Here is a 21176-nt window from a genome sequence, read left to right as displayed (position 1 = left end):
GATGTTAATGCTATGTTACAGGGTTATGCAAGTACCTGTTTTTGCTGCAAAGCATCATGGTCAGTCTGGTCAGTAGCTTCATGGAGAGTGTTAGTATGCGTTTTACTTTGCACAACAGAAAATGCCTGCTTTCCTTCTCTGATCTTAGACCATATGATGGGAACAAAGGCAGCCATTTCTCTGCGTACATCCTGAGTGTGGCACAAACAAGCACAAACTTGCTTTAGGGAAATTTTTTAAGAGAAATTTGTAAGAAAAATGTTAGTTATGTCAAGTTGTAATGATTTAAAGGTCTTTAAAATATTGGATGAATCCAGGAGAACACAAAAAGTAAAACCAGTATTAAAAAAAAAACCTTTAGAGACAAAGTTACCATCAAAATATATAATTTTACACTGTATAAAAATATCATTTGATTTGTGATTATGGTGACACAACCTATGCAAAATAATGTTTATCACCTTATAACAACAGAAATGTAAGAATTCAATGGGAAACATACCTAACCCAAATCAATTCCTATTAAGCTTCACTTAGTAGATTAAAAAAAAAAGGAAAGCTTAAGGTGTGTTTTTGAATTCTTTTGGTATTTGGTTAAAGAATTTACATTAGGTTACATTAAAACCTGTCTTTGACTTAACCTTTGCTGGTGGGTGCATCAGCCTCTTATAGACTCTCTTTCATACCTCCCACTGCTTTCTGACCGAGTCAGAGAGGAGCATCAAGTCCTGGAGCTGGGGACCGGAGCAGAAGGCCCCATAGCCTTCCACTGCATCCAGGAACTCGTCAAGGACGACAGGCTGCAGAGTCTTTAAGGCCCGCTGCACAGAAAGACACACAGCTAGACAAACACGCGCAAACAAAGCTGGCAGCAACACAAAGTGAAACGCCATAGACCTTTAAAGAATGTGTCCTGATTCTGAAATTAAATTTGGGATTTGTAGGGTCTGGATGTTGTTAAAAATAACCAAGCTTCTGTTTTGAGCATTTAATAAGCAAGAAATAGGTAGACAGTGTATTTTTGGCAAATTATAATAATTGAAAAATGAAGTCTCGAAAGACTTTCACAAGTTTGAAAAAATCAGTTAGGATTAGTGATGTCCCTTTAATGTTTAAAACTGTACCTGTTTCTTCTTGGCTTGTGACTCTGAAATCTCTATCCAACCAAATAACTTGATGGCTTGCTGGATGCGTCCTTGCAGATGAACCCTGGCCTTCTCCAGTCTGCTTCTTGCCATTGACTGAGCTTTTGAATGAACTTCACTGAGAACCATAACTGGCGGCCGTGGAGATGTTTTATTAATCTGTAGAGTGTTTGGTAGCCCTCTTATTCTGGATTTCGATTTGTGAGTTTGCGAGGGGGGTGAGCTTTCCTTTTCCTCTGTTACTGTACCTGTTACATGTTTAGACAGAAGCAGACTTTTTTGAGATGGTATTCCAACAGCACTTTGGGTCAAAGAAGGTAAAGGTTGATGATCTTGACCCAAACTTGAAGCTTGAGCATGGGATTCGGAAAATGACCCAGGCTGAATCACGGGCTTAGATTCAGCTTCTTTTACACTTTGAGCAAGAAATGAGTGAAAATGAGGTACTGGTTCCCTCAAAGGCTGAGGGAGCATTTGGATTTCGACAGGGGATATAACGATGGTTGTTTCATCTAGTGTGTTCATGTGTTGGTTTTTAAGCCAACCCTGGAAATAGGTTGTCCTATGCTGATGCGTATTACATTGAATCTGAGGTGAAAGTTCACTCGGGTCCTGGGTTTGCAGCTTAACATTCCCAGTCTGGTCCACATGTTTGGCTCTGGCCACAACAAATAACCCTGTCTCTGGCTGTCTCTGTGTCCGATGGACTTCTTCATCCATATGTCGCTTAAACCCAAGGGATCTAAACATGCCAAGAATCTCCTAAAAAAAATGAAAAATATACAAATCTCATGAATATGAGTAATTGTTGAGGAACTGAAAAAACAGTTGCAATACACTAATTTAACTTACCTGGCAGTGGGAAACTGTCTCTGAGATCCTGTCCTGCATCCCAGAGGTACTGAGGTGCTGCAGAGGAGAGGTTCTCTGCACCTGTGCGACCAAGTCCTGCAGATCCTTTCCCTCAGTTACAACCTGGTTCTCCAGCTGCAAGCCTCGAGAGATCAGCGCCTAGAAAGGATTACAAAGACTATACTGGGTTGTGTGTACTGTACTGTTTAATTTTAAGGACCTAAACCAAATATTAGCATAGTTTTACAACTCCACAGGACACGTTTATGCTTTATATTTACCCTGAGTCACTCTAACCCAGTGTTACACTATTTCAGTGTGCACGGACACCACCTGCTACCCAGGATGAGTCCCATGTTAGGGTATGTAGAAAAAGATGCACCAGAGACCTGCAGGACTCTCAAACTTATCTGCAATTTGCCAGCGATAACCATTTGTGAATTGTAATGCTACCATCATTTGCAATCTGCATGTAAACAATCCTCACAAATCCCTTTTGAGAAAGGGCCCGAGGATCTTTTATGGTGACTTTAACACTAAAAAAAAAAAAAGGCCTATTTAGACGGAGAAAAAAGTTTCGGTTTGCTGACTTTGGCTGTAGAGTCCTGTGCAGAGCGTCGTCCGTGCTCTTTATCCTTTAGGTGCTGGTAGCAGTCCAGGGCATCTGTGCTCCAGTGGTCCAGCTCAGCCAGACGGCCCTCTAGCCTAGATGCAGCCTGCTGCAGCTCCCCGCAGATCCTCTCTGCCTCAGCCAGCATCTGTCAAATACAAGCAATAAGGACTGAACCCTCACCCTTGGTTTGCCACGCTACAACACAGGAGAGGGGACAATGGGCACAGGATAATGTCAGTGATAAACACAGCGTTTCTTTGCAGTCTCTCCTAATATTTGGACAGCACTGGATTTGCAGAATGTTGCCTGTGCACTGGTTTAATAAAGCCTGTCTTCAGAATGGGTTTAGTCATTAAATGGAAAAAGGAATGGAATTTGTCAGTGAGTTTTTACAGGAGAGTACCTGTGGGAGAGTTTGCTGGAGGTTCTTTATGTGGCTTGTTTGAAAGTCTTGGGATGAACTGAGAGATGACATGTCCACTCCTGCCATCTTTTTACTCAGTAGCTGATAAAAACAAAAGTAGTTGCAGCCATTAGAAGTAAAAAAAAAAAAAAAAAAAAAAAAAGACTAGACCAGGCATAGAAAAATTTTAAAATTTTGTGTATATTTTGCTGCTGGTTTTTATCTACCGATCCTTTTGTTACTGTGTAAGTTTGCCAACCTGTAGTTTCTGTCTGCTAGCCTTCAGTGGGACAGAGGCCACATCCAGTGGTTCTCTCAGCAGCCAGCTGGCCTCCTGGGTCAGTGAATGCAACATTTGGAGACACGGGGGACCGACACTGGGCTCCGATGATACTTCCTAAGAAAGACATGCTTCATGTCTGGCAGCCTCTACTAATGCCTGCATGTTCTGTTACTCCCATGCCCGTGTAAGTTACCTTTCACATGTCACATTTTGTTTGTCCCATACAAAATAAAATAAATAAAAAGTGTGTAATCTTCATCAGATGAAAAAACTGCAACACTATTTAAATAGGTCTTTGTTTTAACAGTTTCAGATTAATTCTGGAAATTATGAACATTCAAAATCCTTTGCATTCCTTTAAACTTAACTATCCCTTCTTGAAAAGTCTCTGTGGCAAGAACAATGAAAACTTGCAAACTTACAAACTTTGTTCTCTTCATCCATTCAGCCCACTGCATGTTGACCTTGCTGAGTTGTTGGGCCAGAGTGCGGCTGGTTGAAGTTTCTGTCACTTCAATAAGCAAGTTCCCCACCTCATTTAGCTTAGCCTGACATGACGCCCACTCGCTCATATCCTGCGGTAACCAAAACGAAGAATAAAAACGTTTCCTACAGCTACGCGGTTTCATTGTAAACGCTGGACCTCCCAGTGAGAGTCGTACAGATTACCTGCGTCCCCACAGCGGGAGACTGGGTTTGTGACTGTGTAGTCTGTGCCAGCCATGCCTTTAGAGAGGCGAGGCACTTGTTGTAAGTCTCCCACGCAGACACCACTCTCTCCATCATCCCTTTCACGGCGGTCACGGCTTGTGTGACCAATTCAGCTTCACTTTCTGCCTCCTTCACCTGACGATTAACAAGCTGGGAATCGTCACCTGGGGAGTGAGGGGTGGGCGGAAGTCAAGCTTTGCCTTTTAAAAAAAATCTTTGAGATTAAGCTATTTTCTGCTTACAGAACTCCTATCATAGACACACATTTAGCTCATACCTAGGGCTGCCTTGCTGGTGTAAGTGTTTGCCTTCTCCTTCAGGTTTTGCAGAGTGTCCGTAAGAATCAAAAGCGTGCCCTGGCGCTCCACTGTTTCCTAGAGAACAAACAAACAAAAGTCATCACTGTTGCTGATTTTCTGCAGGTATAATTTACAAGATAAATTGGTAGGGTTAACAAATTCTAATTAGAGCAAATGAAAGCCAGGAGTGAAATATTTCTCCTTAAATCCATGGAAAATTAGCTCATAAAAGGCTTTGTCGATTAGGCTGTCAGAATTTTATTGATATTACTATCTCCAATTTACTCTGCCATTATTTCGGCTGACAATACCACGTTTCGTAACAGGTGTAACTCTTGTTCTTTTGGATATACACTCACATGCCAGTCCTGCAGAAGCACATGCACGGCCTCCTTTGATCTGTAAGGAGTTTGCCAGGTCTGGATCTTAGCATTGAAACGTTTCAGGAGGTCCAATACAGTGAGATGATATTCCTGGTATTCCAACTTGATCCCTTGATATTTGGCTGTGACTCTGACATGGGTCACACTGTTTTCAAATGAAAAAGTATCACCACATTATCTAGTGAGATTATTGGTACAAAAGAAGCTACTGTGGATTATTTTATTATCAGTGATTTTAAGATTTATGACTTTGAACAATTATGTCAGGTACCGTCGTCTTATCTCATCAAACTTTTCAACGGGAACTACCACGTTCCCTGAGCCATCGGTGCTGTGGTAGTCATCGAGGATTTGGACATGGTGGCTCATCTCCTTGATTACAGTCTAAAGAAAACCAGTAAACAATGTTATAAGCACAGAAACTAGATAATGAAAATGTCAAGTTTCAAGGTCCTGAGATATTGTTATGTTGCCTGTTCACTGTAAGTCTGCATCACTCTTGTCCTATAGTCTATGTATCATTTCAGATAGTTTCAGAGTTTCAGAAAACAAGAAAAATGTACATTTTTGATTTTTGACAACAGGAAAGATCAAATTTCTTCTGTAGCTTCAAAATAAAAGTAACCTTTAGGGTGTCTTGTTGAGCTCTTGCTTCTTTAGCAGCATCCGCATGATCTTTCACCCTTCCTCCCTCTTCTGTCAGCGCTGCCTCTGCACGCTGCAGCCACACAACCACTGAGTCCAGAGGAGCAGGAAGACTCAGGTCCAGGTCTGCTTTACATCTCTGCAGCTGAAGAATGACACACACATACACAGATATAAGCACAAATTCTGATCACTCTAATGTTGTCTAATGAGCGCTCTGTAAGCATTTCTCACTCATCTGGAGAGAGATAAAGGAAGCGACTCGGGCAGAGCCATTTCTCAGACTAAAAGCAAATGCTTTTCACATTTTATCTCACTGATTCCATATTGCATCATGATAAATTACTCCCTCACAAATTCATGAACACCAAAAATATAAGAACAGGGCCAGAGTGGCCTCACCTCCTCCTCCAGATCATCCCACGCTACCCTGAGAGCACGCTGCTCTCGACTGAGCTCAGGGCAGCGTCCTATGGCAGCGAGGAGGGTCATTACAGGTCTCCTTTGCTCAGTGAAGGAGTCAGTGAAAGTTTGGAACACCTGGTGAACCAAACACAGCTGCAATCACTGTACAACAATACAAAAAAATACACACCCGTGAATGTTTTCTTCCTTCAATTCTTGTGTTCTGCACTTACCCGATATTTTTCCATGTAGCTTGAATTCTCTGTAGCCGTCCACGCTTCTGACAGGTCCTGATAGGCCTGCTGCAGCCAGCAAGTCACCTCTTGTGCTCGCTCACTTGGAGAGACCTAAAGTTTTCCAATCGAAACTGTCAACAACTACATTTTGTTGCTATAAGAGTGCTAACCAAGGTGAATAACCGTGCTAATGAGTCACAATCATTGGATAAATACATGAAGTATGTGCCGTACTCATACAGACCTAACAGTTAACCTCAACTACGTTTCAGCTCTGATAGAACAGAGATTTTAGACCCCTGGAAACAGCTGGAAATTTCAAATTTAGAGATAAGAAAAATCGTCGGCAGGAACAGCCATGCATCTGATAAATATCAATCACGTGCAACTGCATTGTTCGGCAATAAAAGTGTGCACAATTAATGCAAACTAGTGGGTGAGAGAAAGACTTCTGATGAAGGAACTCTTTGCTTGGTACGTAGCTACCTGGCGTAATGGTGTGACAGCAATTGCCGGAGTGAAGTGTGCGGGCAAATCCACAGGTGAGAAGCAGGAGGGCTGATCCAGAGGGAACAGCTACGCCACCGCCACCAGAAGAGAGCATGAAAACAAAGGGTTGAAGGTTTCATGCAGGGGATTGTGGGTTCAAGATCAGACAGGGAATATAAGCAGCAGGGGCTAGAACAGCTAGTAAAACACCCAACTGAAACAGTAACACTAGACCTGCGGTTTAATTCTGAAGATTTTCCGGTGTAAAAACATAGTTCAGTAAAAATGAAAAGGATATGGAGCTTATCTTCACCTGGAGACTTAAAGATTTATCACCATGTCTTAATGTAAATTGGTGTAATGTAAATGTGTCTGTTAGGCTGGATTGATCCAGGAGAATAAAAGGACATAGGAGCGTAGCAGGCACCATAAATGTAATTTGTAGATTAAATATATTTTAGGGGAGCAGGGTCACTGAGATATGTAAACTGATTGTTTAAGGCCACTGTGGAGAACGCTGCAAATCAGTGAACACAACTACTTTATGGCAACACTGGGTTTACGGTGTGAAACATCACAGTAAGCATACAATGGTAGGAGTTATCCAAGAAATAAATCTCTCTTTTACTCAGCAGGCGTGATGCGAATGTGACGCTGTGATTACAGATGTGGGTCAGATTGCTGACCTGCAGATGGTCATCAGGTGCTGGCATGTCTTTGGAGTACTGTAGAAACTGGGCCACATATGTCATAATGGACTTCTCATCAGGGTCTTTAACATCAACATCTGGGGTGAAAGAAAAGGCTTTCAGCGAGAAACTCACCCCCACTGCGATTATGAAAGATGGTGTCTCAAATGGCTTTAAGTAAAACCAGTTTTGGTTTTGCTGCTCGAGACTCTAATATGTCAGTAAACACTGAAATATAAAAGTTTGACCCTTTCTCAGTACTTCCCAACAGCAGTAAATCTTTAAATTGTTTATTCCTGCTTTTCTGTTGCTACCACAAAACTCAAATTAACAGTTATACCTACTAGAAAAACAAAGTAAAGTTAATTTTAAATAATTTGTTATGAATCCAGAAGAATTTAGAGTCTCAAAAGCTAATTAAATGTCCTCTAATTTTTTGGAGTGAGTGGTTTCAGTAGTCTGTTATTCTACTTGTTAGCCAGAAATATAACAAACATCCCTGTGAAACGCCATGTAAAATCTCATTAGCCTTACCCTGGGGCTCCAGCAGGCGGGGGATGTGGAGCTCCCTCTCGGCCAGGTGAAAAGCTTCTTCCAGGTTCTCCTGGTTGCTTCTGAACTGGACCAGTGAGAGATCAACCAGTTGTGGTCTGAGCGAACATAGGATGGCCAAGAAGGCCTCTCCACTTCTCCAGCTCAACTTAAAGTCCTTCACGCTGACAGAGCTACCAACCCTGCAGACAGACAATGAAAGTAAGAAAATAAAACAGAAAAAAGAGACTTATCCCGTTTTTGTTTTGTTTGTTTTTTTCAATTTATCAACCGACATGCCTGTGTTTCAAGCATTTAAGTATATGCTTAAAAACCCACCTTTGGCATTGGTCCCTGACCCACATGAGCAGGGCCTTCTTGGCGGATATTCTGAAGCGTCTGTGGAGGGGAGATGTCCGGCCTGCAGGGACTGGACTAGCTGGGATGGGGCTACCGGACCAGGAGTCCAGGCTGGCCAGAGAGTCAAGAGAGGAATGACGAGAGCTGAAGGAGAGAGCGCTGGCCAGCTCCTCAATCTAAGATGGAGATAGTGAAACAACATGCTGTTTATTAATGTATCTTCATATAAGAATTTTTTAAGAAATAACAATTCTTCACAACATGTTGTTGCTTGTGTTTCTTCTTCTGTTTCTCCTCCTACATCTTTCTCACAATAGCAGTAGCAGTAGTAGAGTAATATAAAGTGGCTTTAATATTTAACTTTTCCTACTGGTACTCACATGACAGTGGAGAATGATGGTCCATACAAGGCCGAGGATGATCGAGGGTCGTCCATCTATGATATCTGGGATGTTTATGTTCACCAGTTTGATCTACACCAACCAAACCACAACAAATGTTAACAATAAAAAGCATTACAGTTTCAGATAGTGAGTTTTTTTAAGTGTGAAAACTTACAGATTTTTTCTTGAGGAAATTGAGTGCTGTCTCAATGTTGGCCCTCTGCTGGAAAACCCCATGGCCCCTTTGTCTCTTCTATGGAGACAAATTATAACATCAGCTTCACTGTGATAATAACATTCATTTCAACATTTTTTTTTGTGCTGTTTCGCCTTTTTCCCAACCCAATACTTCACTCAGTGATATCAGAAATACACTGGAGTAACTCACCATAGACTGACCACTCATCATCTCCAACAGGTCAAGCAGCTGTGACCCATCTCTGAGGTCAGAAAACAGGTCTGATACAAATGAGGGCGGGCATCTCTGTAACAATGCACAAAATTTACTCTGACTGATTTATACTGCATATCCAGCTGCACAGCACATCAAAATGAAGTAGTGGTTGCGCTCATGTGAAATCTATTGTCCGTCATTGATTTTACTAGTTACACCAACTACAGTCTGTGTGCAGATACATACAGCGGGTGTGACTTAGTACCGGCACTTAGATAATTTCTTATACATAGCCTAATTTTTTTTTGCTTGAAAGCACAATAAAAATCTATTGCACCTCTCCTCTTATGCACTGTTCTCATTTATTTCCATTAAAACCTCAAAACAGGAAGCAGCAGAGTTTACAAAAGCGTCTAAGCTGTGCAGTTTTTTTGCCATGAGAGCAACCACCCTAACATTTTTGTCAAATGTGCTACAGGCAATAACACATAATCAATCACACCACAATCATCTGGGACATAATATAAATACCACATAGATAACAAATTAGACAGGGTTATGTATATAACCCAGGGTCACGGTGTCATATTTGGTTGGAAATTTGCTGCATCATTTTATATAAAACAGGAAGTTGTTCGGAGCTTCCTCAGGTCATGGTAAAAGGAGTAAAAGGCTGATGGAAAAATAATTTCTGTTGTTTCTTTACCCTTTAGTGAACCAAAACAGAAACCTAATAAAAAACGTTTATGGGAAATTGGCCAACAGTGTGGGAAACACTTAAAACTAACATTACCATTTGTGTAATATAGAGGTTTTTAGACAATTTGACCTGGTCTTATGCTTTTATTGTAATTATGAAAATACTGCATATAAACATTTATTGGGCAATGACATACTTTTTAAAATGCTCCACATACCACATTTCCAAATCCCCCCATAACCCTAAAGAACAGTGTCTACAAACTCTCTCTTTCAACCAAAACTTCAACTGAAACTCTCTTAGATTCGTTCAAAAAAAAGTTGTGTCTGGGTCAAAGCTTTAGGCTGAGTCACAACAGTGAACAACGTCCTTGATAATATTTTCTGTTGGCAGTTGTAAGTGAACTCAGATTGGTGTAACAGATGGAAAGTTATGAACGAGTGATTTTGGCGTCAGAGTGCAGTCATATGGACATGAGGTTACGAAGAGGTGGCTGGGTTCAGATTTCGTGCTGCTCTGCTCCGCTGAAGCACTATTTATACTCCAGGCGAATGTCACAGGCAGCTCAAGGTCTCTTTCCAACGAGATCCAGGGCGAGCTGCTTCACTGCACCTCCTTGTCTGACCGGTGAGTCAGCATGTTACACTCTATAGATTGCTTCTTATCATTTACAATCAAACCATAGTACGACGTCGTGCCATTTTTCAGCACTCTTTAGGTTTTTCGAAAAAGGTTTCATTTGTCGCCACTCATTCTAGTCCAACTGTAATTACACCGAGTCCTAAAATTCAAAAACCATTTTAAAAGCATAATTTGAAGCAGCACTTTTGATCAAGTTTTAAGACATGGCCCACATTAAATGTAGGTTTTTTGACTATTTGCAACACAAACTATACTCAAACCTCCTATAAAACTTGCATAAAAATAAAACAACCACAGGTAGACTATTTTAAGTATTAGGAAAAATGAAGTCACACAACACATGTAAAAGGAAGTTTCCTTCTTCCAGGCTGCAAATAGCATATACACCTGCAGCCTTGAAGGTTTGTTCTCGTCAGTCCCGTCCTACATTATTTCTCCTGCATCTCTCCACTATATTCTTTAATAAACTCCAACTGTCATAAAAATATTCTCCAGAATAAAAAAAAATATTTTTGATAACTGAATGTTAACTTTTGTACAGGGGTTACTTTGATATAGCACCAGGCTTTAATTTTTTTTTTTTAAATATCAGCTGTCTGATAATACCTACATTAAGAAAAAATGCTTTGACATCCAATAAGAGATCAACTTTGTGTCCAAGCCATAACCACTGCTCCAGGAGCAGTTTTATCTTTACAAATATATACGTTTATATTTATATGTTACCCAAAATGAGGTGGCTTTAGTGTTTTGTTTCCATTTCCAAATGCATTAAATTTATACTATGAGCATCACACACAAATATGCTATCCTCACATACCTTAGCGAGTTGAGCATTTATCCAGTTGGTGAAAGTTCTTTTCTGAATCTGTTCATGCTCCACTGTTTGGGAAACAGAGAAATAAACTGTTATTTATACACATACAGTACAAGATGTATTTAAATGTGGTGGTTTCTGATTTCTGGCATTATTACAGTATTGGTGTACTGGACACCAAAATATATTGCTGTAATTTAATGAAAACATAATATGAATTAAAAATTGATCATTTCTGTTGAATGTTGGAAGACTGTGTTTGACAACTTGACCGCAGCACACACTATAGTTACATACAGTAATGAATTAATGAAGGGCATCTCTGGGATGTCTCAGTCCTATTAATATGACAGTCCAATTACGTCTTCTCATGTTGGTTTAATCACATGCATATGTTTAGTTAAAAATAAAACATGTGATGCACACTTAGATGAATGCTCTCTTGCTTTTTCCTGAAAAGAGCAATGCAAATATAGTCAAACGTTGATTTATACAAAAATTCCATTCATCCCTTGCAGAAAACTGGCAGAGCGTTAAACATAAATCTGTTGTTTTTGTAATTCTGTGAAGGGTCAGTTCCAGCTCCAGCTGTACTGAAAACCACCAGCTATTGCATCAAAAGACTGTGTCAAATACATTACACTACATTCCTCAAAAACAACCTGTGCTTTCCTTGACTTCTGCGTGGAACACACTCTGGTAAGGTAAACAGCCATGGAAACCGAGATTTGAGCTACAGCGAGGTTGAAAGCTACTCACCAACATCAGACCACTGAAGGGCCTCTCGACTCGCCATTCTTATAACCAATAGTCAGTCGACCCATGTACAACAACTGAGGAGATCGACCACTTAAACAACATAAAACTCGCCCTCTCTCCCACTGGATGACCCTGGAGTGAAAGGCTTCCTCTTTAAGATGAAGTAAGGTTGGAATCTGGCAACAGGATGGCTTCCAAGACACTGACAGACATAGATACTGAGGCAACCACACACTCACACGCGCACACACGCACACACACACGCACATATACACACACACACGTACACAGAGACACACTCACAGCCATGATGAATTTGTTACTTTAATTAAACTTGTCAGTAGAATAATTAATTATTCTTGCTAGTATTTCTAGATTAATTGTATGAACTGTATCAAGCATAAAAAGTTGGCTGCTGCTCATAATTAGATGATTCTGCCAGCGTCACTCTCATAAACCTTTAACCACTACTTTCCGTATCTATGTGCAATGTTGGTTTCACATGAGGCTTCGATGACAAGTTCTGGGTTTGTGCTGCAATTAAGCATGACCCGCGAAAATTATACATTCAAGTCTCCTGCTGACCAAACATTTCTATGATTACAAACAAGCTGGTGGGAAAATTTTATGATTCAGTCTATAATAAATAAAGGAGCTTGCTGTTTTGTCAATCAGAAAAGCACACAGTCACACTCAGATTCATGGACTGACTTGCTGATATCAGATTTGGCCACGAATCTGACTCACTGGCTCCGCTGTTTGTTCAAGAGCCTGCCAGGCCAGGAAACTCCTGAGTATTTTCATCAGTCAACTCCACCCAGTTCACCGGACGTGGCCCGTATAAACAGGAGTGAGATTCTTCAACGCATTAAGAATAACTTCTTGGTCTCAGGACATTGTAAGACGGCTTCAGTCAAATATGTTTTTTTTGTCTCGCGTCAAATTACAATCATGGAGCTTTTGCAGAAGTTTATAAACAATCAACTAATTTCAAAACTGCTTATGTAAGATATTCCCTGATGCACAGCACAATCCTTATTTTTTAAAAAAGTGTAAGCACATACAGTAACCGGTATTGGACACTTATGAATGAACACGTTCGCAGCACACAGTAACACACGCAGCACACGCAGTAACATTAAATAATGGATATTTATAAATTAAATATTATCAAAACATATTGGCAAGATTCCTTCCCGTTTAATATGTGCATCGCTTACAGAGATTCAACACTTAATTAAAAGGGCTGTACATTTTCACCAATACAAGATTTGCTCAAAGCTCGTATTTGAGATAGCGAAGTTGCGAGCACCATCGCGTTCTAATTACAAAATATTTGTCCGATCAATAAATGTGGTGACTCTCAAAGTAATTTTCAGTGACGATAGCCATCATTACACATTCACAGAGCAGCAGTTATGCTATGTGAAATAACAAGGCCAATTTCTTTTGATGATCAAGCTCAAAGGACAAGAGAAGCGATTAAGCATGTAATTAAAGACCAGCTTGACCAAAAGAATAAATGTTTCACTTGATAAATGAGTCACACACACACTTGATGGTGTGGACCAGACATTTCAGATTTTCCCATTTCAACATGAAGGGCTTGAACAACAAAATTCTTCACTGTCTCTTCAAAAAACAGGGATTTTATGAAACTGAAAACAACATGAATGACAGAGACTATATGAAACTAAAAATGAGAATTGAAATGGATCTATATACCATAGAAAATTGACATTATGCAAGCATTTGTAAAGACACTGGATGATATTTACTGTTTCTCTGCATTAGAGTTTATAACGTTATGCCAGACACGAGCCATGAGTCTATTCAATGGTGAAAATAAAGAAGCTGCAAAAATCCCTTTTAATAACATAGTGGACCTGGTCACATACTGGATTTGGGGCATCACAAGGGCCCTCTTCTGTGTGTGTCAGGTGGTAGAGCTTTTTAAATGTCTACGACGTAATCTCCACAAATAGCAAACAAAAACAGAGCTGCCAAATAAAACGGACAACACTGAGTCAGCGCCGTGTCCAGTATGGACAAGACTGGACTCATCAAACTTCAACCAAATAACCAAACACTAACAAGACAGCATTAAGACCTGATGACTTTAACAGTGTGCTGACTTCATATTATATAACTGTCTTTTCTGGGCACTGGACTCCCTATAACTTTTTTTGAAAACCCACACAGTTATCTGTCTTTGTCACTTTCTTTTTAATTTGGTCTTTAAGTTATGAATTCATACACATACGTAATTTAAGATTAAGATTATGAAAAATACAGGAAAGTAGAATCTCCACGAGATCCTATTACCTTGTATTTTCCCTAAACATTTTCTATTTTCCACCGAATATTATTATTATTTGAAGAGTAGTTGACCCCAGATAGTTGGCCAACACTGTGGTTCCCCACTCCAGCACATCACATGTCACAACATCTCTAAAAGTACAGGAATAGACTGACCTTGGAGGAGCATGTGCACGTTGTCAATGTCCAATGGAATGCCTCCATCGTCTTCTTCTGCACCACCTGAAGCCATTTTGTCTCCAACCACGGCACGAAATCGACCTCAGAAAGATTCAGGAGACATGGATTAGTAAATTATCTACTCAAGAGAAATCCACGAGAACAAAAATTGAATAAAAAGAGAATACTGCAGTGTCAAAGATTTTTTGCAAAACATTTTTGTAAGCTGCCTCCACTGCCTGATTAGTCACATTAAAAACATGCCAATCCACACCCCACATTACCACAAACGCACATAGTCAGATGCAAGTACACACATGCAAACACTCAAACAAAGAGCTCACAGAGGAGGAATGATACTGTATGGAAGGAGACCGTAGCACACTGACATAATGTAGATATACAAAAATAGATGGCCTGGTCAAATCAGCATACCTGTAGCAGGGCTGTAGTCACCGCAGACAGCTACTGTAGTGCATATTACAATGGAGGAGCCAGTAGAGTGTGAACAGTGTACAGTAAATCTCCTCAGCCGTGTCCTTTAATATTAGCACAACTCAATTCACTGTGTTCAGAGCCTTCAAATAGGGGCTTTGCCTTTAGGTGCTCCTAAATGAAACAAGGTGCCTCCTGCCTATCAGAGCGGGAGGACAAAAAAGAGTGGAAAGTCCCGCCCACACTCACTGCCGGCCCAAATCACTCCTGCAGGCTCCCATACAAACTTAGTACCGTTTGCCTAAAAAGTAATCATATCCTGACAAATCCCAGAGACGACTCCTTTGGTTTGCAGCTTTGCTTGCAAAAGCAGAAGTTGTCACAAGTGCCTCTACTTATGTATTTTATCTTGTCATCTTTTCCTGGATTTTCTTGTATGCTATTGCAATAAAGTTACAGAAAGAAGGAAACAACACTGGGAAAGATCTTCGGTTTGATGCATGAATGTGAAACTGTTTCACTCTCCTTTTAGGGGTAATTCCAGAACAACTCTCCAGTAAACAGTACTTCATAAATATTTATTTCTCCTTTCACTTTTCACAGTAAGTTTCATATTGGGTCATAACAATCTGTTAAGACTTTTCAATTATAATTTCAGTATAATTCATTACAGTTTAAGTAAGTGATCACCGGGAGCACGTGTTTTTCAAATTCTTGACCTGAACAGGATGCTCACAATTGAATTTAGACTGTAAAATATCTCTTTACTTAAGGTTATTTATTTGTTTCACCTGAAGAGAAAGAGGAAGCATGAGCAGTAGAGGTTGTTACACAATGCCATTTTTACCCTTGAGAGTAGTGCCAGTGTTTTATTTGTTGTCTCACTATGGTGAGCAGACAGAGCTGGTGGACAATCTGTGTGCCATGCGGCAGCTGCACCCTGACCTCTAATTCCCACCTCAGTTATGGCAGTAGCAGAACAAAATAGTGAATAAAAGCAGACCAGGGTATGAGATAGTTATTTGTTCCTCTGGAAGAAAAGCAGGCAAGGTGCATGGAGTAAGGAGTGTGTGACTGAAACTGAAAGTGAAGCAGGGAGTTTTTCCACACTAAAAGATTATTGTAGTGAATGTCCACTGACTTTTTTGTAAAAGCAGTAATTAAAGGAAACTGGTATCAGCTTTAGTAGCACAAACAAGTATGTGACAGTCATCAAACTCTTAGCAACTCTTACTCCCCCTCACATGGCAGTTTTGTATCTGGCTATTTTGACTTATGAAGAGATAAGTGTGCTACCTGAGTAATTATAACATTTTTTCAGTGATCAGTTATTGTCTACCTAAAAACTTGTAGCCAGTGTGACTCACTAAAAGTCCAATACGATGAAACCGAGAAACACTTATTGGCCACCTGCACATAATGCCCAGAAACATTTTGAGTTTGTAGACGGCTGACCAATCCCTCCAATTGGACACGGCCCTAATTTGAATGTATTTATGGGGACTAAATCAGCATTTTGTGAAAACTATTATGGTGGCTCTGTCCAGTATTTAGAGAGCCCAGTATTCAGAATTCCCCAAATGAGCTTCATACCCATGATTCTTCTTACAATGCCAGATGGAAATTGTAGGTTCAGTCATAAAGGCTTACATGACATCAGATCAAATTTCATTCTGAGGCTGAAACTGCAATCAATGCAATTAAGTCATTAAGTTATAACATTATGCAACATCTACAGTATCTTTTGACTCTATTGAATATATTTTCATTGACTAATTCTGTGTCTGGACGTGCGATGGACTTGTCATGAATGTTTGGTGTACAGCAGCACATAATGCTCTAATTTCAGTTCGTATAAAACCAAAAAAAAAAAAAAAAGGGAGAAAAGATGTCTGTGTTCAGCATTTATGATTCAGTCCTCAAGGTGGAGCCATGAGATGGATAGTCGGGTATCAAATGAGTCCGTGTCGTACCTCCATCTGGTGGCGCTGCATACCAAAACGTGATTGAATGTCCAACACGGCTGAGAGTAGAAGAAGCTTCCCCCCACGACTTTGACGTTTAGCAGCAGAGGCTGTCTTGACCTTCCAACTGTAGCTTGATAAACTAAAAGGTAAGAGAAGCGTTTATAATTATTTAGCAGAGTGACTTTAATCATAAAAATCAAATCTGTTGCTTCCTTGCGACAGTCTAAAAATGAAGCTATCGTCTCCACTTACCACGGTGGTGTGCGCTACTTTTTCAGGTGGACTCTGCTAGGTAGCTTAGCTTCTTGCTAAGGCTAGTTAGCGTTCTCTCCTGGTTCTGGAGGATGCTAACACGCTAGTCAGGAGCCATTCATTTATTGAAGTACTTAGCTTCTCAAGCTAATTGAGCGCAATATATATATCAACTGTGTGACTACTTGTACATGTTCTCATGTGAATGAACGGGCTTGCATTCGTGTAATGCTAACGCTGACTTGGCTAGATGCGAGATCGTAATGATAACAGTAACTTTACCGTTAAGCAATTAGGTTGACTGATCTTCAGTAAAGATTGGCTTGAACCGCCAACTGAAAAAAACAATGTCTCTTATCCCACTAACAATAAAGATCAGAAAAGGGAGGAGAGAGTAGTGCTATTTTACCCCGTCTTTTGATCTCAATTTCCCAGGTGGCCAAAGTCATTAGCTTGGCCCGACACAGCTGAGGGTCAAGGTAGCAATCTGAGTCGTTTATGCTGAGTAACAACATTGTATGAATGAAGGAAGCAGTATCTAAAGCTTCGGTCAAAGTTAGTGCAGCCTAACGTATTAAATGCATTAAACCGAAAGTATGAAATCTATAAGTAAATGTCTAAAGTTAGCTAGTTATGTCGAATAAGCAAAAGAGCAACACATCAAAAAAGTGGTAGAATTTTGAATGAAGTTCTGTATGGTCTTTCTCTGCAAGGAGAATGCAAGACACTGTGGGGTAGGAACTGTGATGTTCCAGTCATGAGCATTGTTTTTGACAGCATGTCGGTGCTTTCTCTCACAGATGGCTGGGCGCATGTTCCAAAGTTGGTGGGCCAAGGTGAGCCCTTACTACACAAAGGCTTACCAAGAGATGTGGGTTGGTGTTGGCATCATGACATACCTGTACTACAAAGTTTCCTATGGGGGTGAGTTTAAGACTTACTGGTTTGTACATTATGTTGAAAGTGCAGCTTCACTCCATAATACAAACTGAATGTGAAGTGATGTAGGTGGTTTTGTTTTGACAAATATGATATCTGCTACCAAATTTGGTAGGATCTTCTTTATCCTATACCGTAGTTGGTTTAACTTTTAGTGGTTTGAATAACTGAAAAGCAATCAATATTTGCACTTATTTGTGCTGGATATGGATTCATTTGTAAACATCAATAAGAGTAGCACAACAAGGGCAACTCTGCTCAATGTATGTACGACATATTGCAAGATAAATATACTGAAGTTGAAAATAGGTGTGAAATAAAAGTGGCCTTCATAGTGCTGAATAAATGCCATGATCCTGCATCATTAAACACTGCATCGCTTGCCAGGGCACAGGCTGTGTAACCAGCTGCAGCTAGAGCTACTTAAATATGCAGTATTTTAATGCATGGTGACTAAGTGGTATGGGTTAATGCAACTAATATAACTTTTTTTTTTCATCATTCTAGGCAAGAAGGCTGTGAAGGACAGTAAGTAGTCGAACATTTTTTATTTTTTTTTTTTAAATCATACTATACAACCAGGGTTGTACAATATGATAATATATACCGTGGGGCAATATAAATTTAGCTACCTTCAGATATTGACCACTCCTGCATATAATGTATGTAAAAGTACTACCTGGATTACAGACAGTCTTTAACTATGTAGTCACCTAGATTTTATCTTACCCAGTGAACTGAACTTGAACACATTTTTCTGCTGCCTGCTTGTAATTAGAAATACCGTACATTAAGTGCTACGGGTAGGTTAAAGAGAACAGACGTTATTAGCAGTAGCACCAGGCTTGTGTACTAATTTGCTCCTCAATCTACTGTATGTTTTCTAAATAGGTCATCTACATTGAAAAGAAAGGTGTGTTAATTTTAAACAAAGCTCTTAGAGTGGTTATGTAAGCCATTAGTCATTACCCTCTGTATCTTGGGATTCTTCAACACACAGGAAGTTTCGTGGGAAAAGGTTGCAGCAGTGAACATGCGCTATTCTGCAGGAAAAGTTGTCAGTTGTTGTGTAGTTTCATATGTTTTCCTCTAAGTGTCAGTGACAGATTACATTTAGAGAACCATTACTGGCTGATCTTTTGGTGGTCTAGGTGATTTCTGGTGCAGGAAGAAATTCACCATAGTATGCCCATGCTTTGTTGGACAGGGTCTTTCATCAATCTGTGTCATTAAATGTGTGGGTTTTTTTTTTTTTTTTTTTCTCCCCTGTCCTCTCTTTTTTGCAGAGCCTGCCCATTGAGATTCCACCATGCTGACCACCCTTCCACCTGCTGTGAAATAATGCCCCAGTCGCTAGTCCAGAAGTCCAGCCTCATATTTGAATTTTTGTTAATATGGAACAAATAAAGTTGTTATCCAAATCTTTGGTCATTTCATTGTCATTTTGTTTCATGATGGCCATACTACATTGTTTGTTTGTATGCAGCGGTGACTGTAGGCAGAAAAAAAACTGGGATTACAATTACTTTTTGTAATCAAAATAAAGGTATGGGAATTAACCTCAGGCCCTGTGAACAACAATGTGAGGGGACTGGTGTGTCCATGGAAAATAAATTCATTTTTAGTAAGAATGCATTATGTATTTCACATGATAAATACACATTTTTCTACAACCTTTGCAGGGATGATTATTGACGTAGGACTAGACTTACACTATTTAATACCTTTTACTTTTTAACACCCCATATCACCAACAGGTATTAGTACACATTTGGGACATTTAAGCACTAATATCTGGCTGTGTTGATAAATCCCTTCCTCTATCATTGGATTTCCTTTATTGTACATTTAACACTTTCTGTGTGTGTTGATTACTAATACAAAAAGGTTCAAGGAAATACTGCATCCCAATTTTGTGTCTTGCTAAATTGTTCATACAATGTTTAAGGAAGGGGCAAGCAATATTCAGAAACTATAAATCCCCTACAATCAGTTCTTAAAGATCCTTCGTTGGTTCAATCCAGATTAGGTGGTCCTTTGGACAATTGTATCTTTCGTATCTCAGTGTTTGCCATATGCTTTTGTGAGAGTGAAAACTGAGAATGAGTGAGCCATTAACAGCCAATGAATCACAGTATTGGTTTACATTTTAACTAACTGAACAGACAATTCGCCGCAGCACTGCCATATTTGGTGAAGAGTAGGCGTTGGTGTAGTTGGTTCCTTCTAGGGAGCCAGACAATACTGATTCAACCAAATATGTGATTGGACGAGCCCACTTGATAACTGATGACCTGCATTGACACACTTAACCCTCTTACAATAAATATTTTAAATAGTGCTACAGTTTACAATGGTAGATTTGATATCAGGTATATAAATAATTTGAAGTGCTCACTCTCGGTTAGGGCTTAAAGGACTGCGGCATCACAACTGGTCTGCCGGCAAAAAAAAATCGATAGCAAATGAATTTGTTTCTGTTTACAGTTTGGTTCATTGAACTGAATGTGAGTTGACCAGAGTCTTGCCCGGGGCCAGAAGTTTAGTGCTGGGTGAGGAGGTGGATAAACTGATTCCACTTCTGCAACACATCACTACTGTCCACATGTGCTGGGGATAAGGCTAATGGGCAACGGTGTACATGTTTTATATACACCTGCACAATTGATGTATAAGAGATGATATTACTTCTCTTGTAATGACAATTAAGTAATGGTCTGTAATTAGTATGACAAGCCTCTCAATTCCTGAACTTTTAAAAAAGTCTTACGTCAATATTTGTAGTTAGAGACCACCTTGATTGTGTTAAAGCTAAATGCAAAATCCACCCCAAAACAGGCGTAGGTGACTCCTATCATACAGCTCTGTCTCTTGATGATGACACAGATGCATCGGTCTTTTGTAAAGTTACTCTCCCTGGGACTGAGATGAATCCATTGCTTGTGATGGGAGGGATAAGATACTGTTCATGTGTGTAGGCGCTCATGAATTTGCTCTATTATGATGCTACATCATTAAATAAATGTCCGGTCTGAGTGTCTGGGGGAGCTGTCATGGCTGCTTCTTGCTCCTGGTATCAAGGTTATCATGCCATGGATGTCTAAACATACAAACTGCATCCCCCATAAAGAAAATGTTTTGGCCCATATGTGACATTTTCTTCAGAAAATCTTAAGTAAACTGTGCTAAATTAATTCAAGTAAAAGTACTCATTATGCAAAATGTCCCCTTTAAGAACTGCATGTGAGTACTGATGGTCTGTTAGGGGCAGTAAAATCTTGTTGGGAACCACTGCAGTGCATCACATTTTATAAGCTCAATATTGGTGTTGTGCATAAAATCTTATTCTGCAAGGCAACCAGCAAC

General features: G+C 39.9%; 2 protein-coding genes across 3 annotated transcripts in view; one reads left to right on the top strand and one right to left on the bottom strand.

Moving 5' to 3' along the window:
• LOC120789093 (nesprin-2) overlaps positions 1 to 14314 on the bottom strand; it is an 88242-nt gene extending 73928 nt beyond the window's left edge. Inside the window, exons 1-24 of the mRNA XM_040125586.1 lie at positions 14215 to 14314; positions 10984 to 11045; positions 8816 to 8911; positions 8603 to 8680; positions 8425 to 8517; positions 8024 to 8220; positions 7688 to 7887; positions 7151 to 7251; positions 5973 to 6086; positions 5737 to 5874; positions 5315 to 5479; positions 4961 to 5073; positions 4666 to 4834; positions 4285 to 4381; positions 3966 to 4171; positions 3719 to 3871; positions 3273 to 3410; positions 3014 to 3115; positions 2588 to 2755; positions 1998 to 2156; positions 1389 to 1907; positions 1125 to 1304; positions 687 to 821; positions 36 to 191 (exon numbers count right to left, since the gene is read on the bottom strand). Of these exons, the coding sequence (XP_039981520.1) occupies positions 36 to 191; positions 687 to 821; positions 1125 to 1304; positions 1389 to 1907; positions 1998 to 2156; positions 2588 to 2755; positions 3014 to 3115; positions 3273 to 3410; positions 3719 to 3871; positions 3966 to 4171; positions 4285 to 4381; positions 4666 to 4834; positions 4961 to 5073; positions 5315 to 5479; positions 5737 to 5874; positions 5973 to 6086; positions 7151 to 7251; positions 7688 to 7887; positions 8024 to 8220; positions 8425 to 8517; positions 8603 to 8680; positions 8816 to 8911; positions 10984 to 11045; positions 14215 to 14290 (3615 nt within the window). The 5' untranslated portion in view covers positions 14291 to 14314. The remainder of the gene's footprint in view (positions 1 to 35; positions 192 to 686; positions 822 to 1124; positions 1305 to 1388; positions 1908 to 1997; positions 2157 to 2587; positions 2756 to 3013; positions 3116 to 3272; positions 3411 to 3718; positions 3872 to 3965; positions 4172 to 4284; positions 4382 to 4665; positions 4835 to 4960; positions 5074 to 5314; positions 5480 to 5736; positions 5875 to 5972; positions 6087 to 7150; positions 7252 to 7687; positions 7888 to 8023; positions 8221 to 8424; positions 8518 to 8602; positions 8681 to 8815; positions 8912 to 10983; positions 11046 to 14214) is intronic.
• A 2312-nt stretch (positions 14315 to 16626) lies between these two features.
• Positions 16627 to 19233, top strand: atp5mj (ATP synthase membrane subunit j). Of its 2 annotated transcripts, none has more exons than XM_040124675.1 (4): positions 16627 to 16765; positions 17672 to 17795; positions 18318 to 18338; positions 19097 to 19233. In XM_040124675.1, exons 2-4 carry the CDS (start codon positions 17672 to 17674, stop codon positions 19108 to 19110), a joined length of 159 nt encoding a protein of 52 aa, XP_039980609.1. In that variant the 5' UTR covers positions 16627 to 16765; the 3' UTR covers positions 19111 to 19233. The 2 variants fall into 2 exon arrangements, with proteins under 2 accessions (XP_039980609.1, XP_039980610.1); XM_040124676.1 differs by lacking the exon at positions 16627 to 16765 and adding an exon at positions 17317 to 17426.
• Positions 19234 to 21176: the final 1943 nt, after the last annotated feature.

Source organism: Xiphias gladius, chromosome 4, assembly GCF_016859285.1.
Source record: "Xiphias gladius isolate SHS-SW01 ecotype Sanya breed wild chromosome 4, ASM1685928v1, whole genome shotgun sequence".
NCBI lineage: Eukaryota > Metazoa > Chordata > Actinopteri > Istiophoriformes > Xiphiidae > Xiphias > Xiphias gladius.
Note: the sequence above shows the minus strand (reverse complement) of the source record. Positions and strands in the feature narration are given on the sequence as shown.

Excerpts from the sequence above, each read along its gene's own strand:
- atp5mj (XM_040124676.1), top strand. The coding sequence starts at position 17,394 with ATGAAGGAAGCAGTATCTAAAGCTTCGGTCAAA. Across the intron at positions 17,427-17,671 it reads TATCTAAAGCTTCGGTCAAA|ATGGCTGGGCGCATGTTCCA; the intron begins GTTAGTGCAGCC and ends TTTCTCTCACAG. Across the intron at positions 17,796-18,317 it reads CTACAAAGTTTCCTATGGGG|GCAAGAAGGCTGTGAAGGAC; the intron begins GTGAGTTTAAGA and ends TCATCATTCTAG.